The sequence below is a fragment of the Orycteropus afer genome, unplaced genomic scaffold, assembly GCF_000298275.1.
Source record: "Orycteropus afer afer isolate SDZICR_OR568_19922 unplaced genomic scaffold, OryAfe1.0 scaffold00482, whole genome shotgun sequence".
Classification (NCBI taxonomy): Eukaryota; Metazoa; Chordata; class Mammalia; order Tubulidentata; family Orycteropodidae; genus Orycteropus; species Orycteropus afer.
Window position 1 is genome coordinate 665,491 of NW_006922069.1, and position 6,393 is coordinate 671,883.

Genomic DNA, 6,393 nt, shown 5'->3' on the forward strand with positions numbered 1-6,393 from the left:
TGTAGGATTCAAGCGTGCCAAAAGCTCAGAGACCATTCCTAAAGCTTCTCCTTATGTATTGGGAGCAGACCACATCTCAGCTGCTCACAGTATATTCCACCATGGACTTGATTACCAATCTCACCATGGGGAATAGCTACATCAAGCTGCTCAGCTACTCAAAACCAGACTCAACCGTAACTACCACAGACTCTGTAATGGTATTCTGGTTTTCAAGAAGGATACCAGTCCTTGGAAGAATAACTAGTGAGGTAGGGGGGAACTACCAATACTAAGGTATCTAGAGAGAAACTCAGGTCCAGAAAAATGATAAAAACAAAAGTAGAGTGAAGGCTGACCATGCCACCATGACTTTTTTTTCTTTTTTTTTTTAACATCCGAAAAAAACCAAACCCACTGCCATCGAGTAGATTCCAGCTCATAGCGACCTCCGTTGGGTTTCTGAGGCAGTAAATTTTTGCAGAAGGGATTGCTCAATCTTGCTTCTGCAGAGTAGCTGGTGGGTTTGAACCACCAACCTTCTAGTTAGCAGCCAGATACCTTAGTCATTGTGCCGCCAGAGCTCCTTTTTCTTGTCATACTTTATTTAAAAAAAAAAAAAAACTGCCATCCAGTCGATTCTTACTCATAGCCACCCCCATTGGGTTTCCAAGGCAGTGAATCTTTATGGAAGTGGATTGCCTCATTTCCTTCCACGGAGTGGCTGGTAGGTTTGAACCACCAACCGTCTGGTTAGCCTTAGGCAATATGCCACTAGAGTGCCTTATTGTTCTTTGTAAGATCCAAATATTTCCCTTTATTTATCTTAATCTGTGCCATCTTACAGATGGTCTGGCTATTACTAATTAGCAGTTTTTTAAAAGATTGATTTATGTAAGGCTGAGAAAATTTCCTAGGAGATTATCTAAATACTGTTCAGTATGTTGTTGTTGTTATGTGCAGTCAAGTCGGACCTGACTCATAGCAGACCTGACTCATAGTCCTTGGGTTTCCGAGGCAGTATCACTATGGAAGTAGATTGCCCAACCTTCCTTCTGAGGAGTGGCTGGTGGGTTTGAACAACCAACCTTCTGGTTAGTAGTCAAATGCCTTAAGGCATTATGCTACCAAAGCTCCTACACTTTTCAGTATAGAAATATAAAATCCATCTAGTTTTTCTGACAGTAAAAATAACTTAATAATAGAGTATGTCATTTATGATTAATCTTATTAATACTTTGAACCAAAACATTAAACATGAGAGAATCCACATAGTGGAGTGTTGTAGTTGAGTTTCTCCCCTTTATCCCTTTTTAAGCTGTTCATTTTGTTTCCCAACTTTTAAATACTCTAAATTGGACATGTACTTAAATTACAAAGCAAGAACCTGGAAGGAAAAAGGAGAAAATGCATTAAATGACATTTTTTGAGCACAGAATCAGTAGATTCTTTCGAAGCTTATGGAATAATTTTATTAAGTGGTGCTTCCTCAAAGGGAGTTCCTTGTCATGATTAAGGAGCTCTGGTGCCATAGTGGTTAAATCATTTGGCTGCTAACCAAAAGGTCAGTGATTAAAACCCACCAGCCACTCCATGGGAGAAAGAGACAGTCGCTTCCATAAAAGATTTTATAGCCTTGGAAACCCTATGGGAAGTTCTACTCTCTCCTGTAGGGTCGCTATGCATTGGAATTGGCTCACTGGCAGTGAGTTTGGTTTGTAGTGATTACAACACAACCCCAGGCTGTAGCTGATGTTTCAAACATATGAGTGAGGCATGGAACAGAGCTTATTTCAGAACTTTTGGAGGGTATAAATTGTGATTGTTAGAAAGCTGTAGCACAACAATAAGTTTTCCCAATTTTAGTTGAAGAATTATTGGCTCCTGGCCAAGATCCAGGAAGTAACTAGTTAATTGACTCAATTCCTGCCCCTATGCACCCTTACAGATCCAGCCTGGCCTTTGCCAAATAGTTTCCCATCTCAAGGACTTTACAGTGCAAAGTTAGCATAGCCTAAAATTACAGGTGAAACCAGAAGGCTTATGTGCCACTTGACCCATTCTGTCTCCTAGGTTTTGTCCTCTGAGCTAACTAAATAAACTGGGTAGGGTATGCATGTGCAACCATTAGAGTGAAATGCTTCTTTTGGGCATTTGCTTCAGTGGTTTCTCTTTTGTTTTCCTCTTCCAGTTTCTGTACTCCTACAAGTGAAAGTCATGATTACACTAACAGAGCTAAAATGTTTAGCAGATGCCCAGTCATCTTATCACATCTTAAAACCATGGTGGGATGTCTTCTGGTATTACATCACCCTGATCATGCTGCTGGTGGCCGTGCTGGCTGGAGCGCTCCAGCTCACACAGAGCAGGGTTTTGTGCTGTCTTCCGTGTAAGGTAGAATTTGACAATCATTGTGCCGTGCCTTGGGACATCCTGAAAGCAAGCATGAATATGTCCTCTGAACGTGCAGCCCTGCCCCTGCTCCCCCTGAGAATCCAGAATGACCTCCATCGGCAGCAGTACTCCTACATCGATGCCGTCTGTTATGAGAAACAGCTCCATTGGTTCGCCAAGTTCTTCCCTTACCTGGTGCTCCTGCACACACTCATCTTTGCAGCCTGCAGCAACTTTTGGCTTCACTATCCCAGTACCAGTTCCAGGCTTGAGCATTTTGTGGCCATTCTTCACAAGTGCTTTGATTCCCCATGGACCACCCGCGCCCTATCGGAAACAGTAGCCGAGCAGTCAGTGAGGCCCCTGACAATCTCCAAGTCCAAGGTTTTGCTTTCATCCTCAGGGTGTTCAGCCGACATTGATTCCAACAAGCAGTCATTGCCCTACCCACAGCCGGGCTTGGAGTCAGCTGGCATAGAAAGCCCAACCTCCAGTGTCCTCGACAAGAAGGAGGGGGAACAGGCCAAAGCCATCTTTGAAAAAGTGAAAAGATTCCGCATGCATGTGGAGCAGAAAGATATCATTTATAGAGTGTATCTGAAGCAGATAATAGTCAAGGTCATTTTGTTTGCTCTAATCATAACTTATGTTCCCTATTTTTTAACCTATATCACTCTTGAAATCGACTGTTCCATTGATGTACAGGCTTTTACAGGATATAAGCGCTACCAGTGTGTCTACTCCTTGGCAGAAATATTTAAAGTCCTGGCTTCATTTTATGTCATTTTGGTTATACTTTATGGTCTTACCTCCTCCTACAGCTTGTGGTGGATGCTGCGGAGTTCCCTGAAGCAGTATTCCTTTGAGGCATTAAGAGAAAAAAGCAACTACAGTGATATTCCTGACGTCAAGAATGATTTTGCCTTCATCTTGCATTTGGCTGATCAGTATGATCCTCTTTATTCCAAACGCTTCTCCATATTCTTGTCAGAGGTCAGTGAGAACAAACTGAAACAGATCAACCTCAATAATGAATGGACAGTTGAGAAACTGAAAAGTAAGCTTGTGAAAAATTCCCAGGACAAGATAGAACTGCATCTTTTCATGCTCAGCGGTCTCCCAGACAATGTCTTTGAGCTCACTGAAATCGAAGTGCTAAGCCTGGAACTTATCCCTGAGGTCAAGCTGCCCTCCACAATCTCTCAGCTGATCAACCTCAAGGAGCTTCATGTGTACCATTCCTCTCTGGTGGTAGACCATCCTGCACTGGCCTTTCTAGAGGAGAATTTAAAAATCTTACGCCTGAAATTTACTGAAATGGGAAAAATCCCACGCTGGGTGTTTCACCTGAAGAATCTTAAGGAACTTTATCTGTCAGGCTGTGTCCTGCCTGAGCACTTGAGCACCATGCAGATGGAGGGCTTTCAGGACTTAAAAAACCTAAGGACTCTCTATTTGAAGAGCAGCCTCTCCCGGATCCCACAAGTTGTGACAGACCTCCTGCCTTCTCTGCAGAAGTTGTCCCTCGATAACGAGGGAAGCAAACTGGTTGTGTTGAACAACTTGAAAAAGATGGTCAATCTGAAAAGCCTAGAGCTAATCAGCTGTGACCTAGAACGCATTCCACACTCCATTTTCAGCCTGAACAATTTGCATGAGTTAGACCTAAAAGAAAATAACCTGAAAACTGTGGAGGAGATCATTAGCTTTCAGCATCTCCAAAATCTTTCCTGCTTGAAGTTGTGGCATAATAACATTGCTTATATTCCTGCCCAAATTGGGGCATTATCTAACCTAGAGCAGCTCTCTTTGGACCATAATAATATTGAGAATCTGCCCCTGCAGCTTTTCCTATGCACCAAACTACATTATTTGGATCTAAGCTATAACCACCTGACCTTCATTCCAGAAGAAATCCAGTATCTGAGTAATTTGCAGTACTTTGCTGTGACCAACAACAATGTAAGTAAATCCCATTCTTTCCTTAATTCAGCCAGTCTTTTGAGCATCTGCTGTGCTTGCAGTGTGTAATGTAGGGGAGAATGAACTTTAAGTCACACTTAGTGTCCTATGAGCCTGGCCCAACTCCAACTTACTAGACATGGGACCTTGGACAAAACTCGCTGACCGTAAGTTTTTTTTTTTTTTTTATTAGGATTTGGGTGAAGATTTACAGAGTAAATTCACTTTTCATACAGCAGTTCACATATACTTTGTCTCATGTCATTGACCAAAATTTACAATGCAGCAGCTCCCCTCCCACTTCCTCCCCATAGTTACCTCCTCCCAGTGTCCATCCCTTCATACTCTTCTGCACCCTGAGAGGCCCATTGTCTGCCAACCCTGTATATGATCTTGGATACACTCTCCATTTAGACATACATAATTGTTTAGCTTGTTCACCCATCTATCCGTCCCTATACCCATGTTTGCTTTCATTGACAACTCAGTATTGTATTTGCAAAAGGGTTCATATTTGTTGTTTGTACTGCCCATGTAACTCTCTCTGTCTTTTGACCGTAAGTTTTTAATCTAACTTACAAGTAAATTGTCATGGACAGTTTATGAAAAAATATATAAAGTATTTGGCATATAGCAATTGCCAAAGAAATGTTAGTTCTCTCTCTCTTTTTTTTTTTTTTTTGTACTTTTATTGTGGTAAAAATGTACACACCAAGATGTTTACCAACATAACAACTTCCACATTTACAGCTCAGGGACATTGATGACATTTTCATCTTGTGCCACCATTATTGCTGCCCTTTTCCAAAATATTCTACCACCGTTAGCGTAAACTCAATGCCACACAAACAAAAGATTCCCATTTCCTCCCTGCTCCTACTCCTGGTAACCACTAATAATCTTTGGTAGATATATAGATACAGATATATATGTATCTTTGGTGTATATATAGATAGATATAGATAGATATAGTGTTAGACTAGGTTCTCTAGAGAAACAAAATTAGAAGTAAATTGCCCCATCTTCCTTCTGCAGAGCATCTGGTGGGTTTGAACTGCTGACCTCCTGGTTAGCAGCCAAATACCTTACACACTACCCCACCAGAGCCTCTCTAGCAGTGTTTGCTCCCCTCCTCTCCCATCCCTGGTAACCAACAAAGAAAATTTCCTTCCATATACATACCTTTCCTTCACTGTTACAATAATGGACTAATACAATATTTGTGCTTCTGTGATTGACTTATTTCACTTACCATAATGTCTTCCATGTTCATCCATGTTATATGGTCTACATTATTCTTTAGTGTTGCATAGTATTCCATTCTGTATATTTACCAGAGTTGATTATCCATTGCTCTGATGATGGGCATTTAAATTGTTTCCATTTCTTTGCAATTATGACTAGTGCTGTGATGAACATGGATGTGCATATATCTATTTGTGTCAGGTTCTCACTTCTTTAGGATATTAAGCTAGTGATGGGATTGCTGGGTTATATGTTATTTCTGTCAGAGCTCTGGTAGCATAGTACCTTGACTGCTAACCAGAAGGGTGGTGGTTCAAACCTACCAGCCGTTCCTCAGAAGGACAGTTGGGCAATCTACTTTTGTAGTGATACTGCCTCAGAAACCCAAGGAGCAGTCACTATGAGTTGGGTCAGACTCAACAGCACATAACAACAATCACAGCAACATGGTATTTCTGTGTCCATCTTTTTTTGTGTGCGTGTGATTTGAGTGAAAATTTACAGAGCAAATTCATTTTCTATACAGCAGTTCACATACATCTCTCTAATGGCTAACGATCGTGAGCTTTTCTTCATATGTTTGTTGGCTGCCTGAATATCCTCTTTGGTGAAGTTGTCTATTCATGTCTTCTGCCCATTTTTTAATTGGATTATTTGTCTTTTTGTTATTGAGGTGTTGGAGTTTTCTGTAAATTCTAGAGATTTATAAATTTATTGATTGATTGATTGATTGAAATTTATAAATTCAAGAACCCTTGTCAGTTATGTCATTGCTGAGTATTTTTTCATAACAGCAAACAAAAACAACAACAA

The 6,393-nt window shown here is 40.9% G+C and overlaps 1 protein-coding gene across 1 annotated transcript in view; it reads left to right on the top strand.

Annotated features, from left to right (window-relative positions):
* Nucleotides 1–2,196: 2,196 nt before the first annotated feature.
* The window catches only part of LRRC8B (leucine rich repeat containing 8 VRAC subunit B), a 25,839-nt gene continuing 21,642 nt past the window's right edge, over nt 2,197–6,393 (top strand). Inside the window, exon 1 of the mRNA XM_007954931.2 lies at nt 2,197–4,335. Coding sequence (XP_007953122.1) covers nt 2,197–4,335 — 2,139 coding nt within the window. The remainder of the gene's footprint in view (nt 4,336–6,393) is intronic.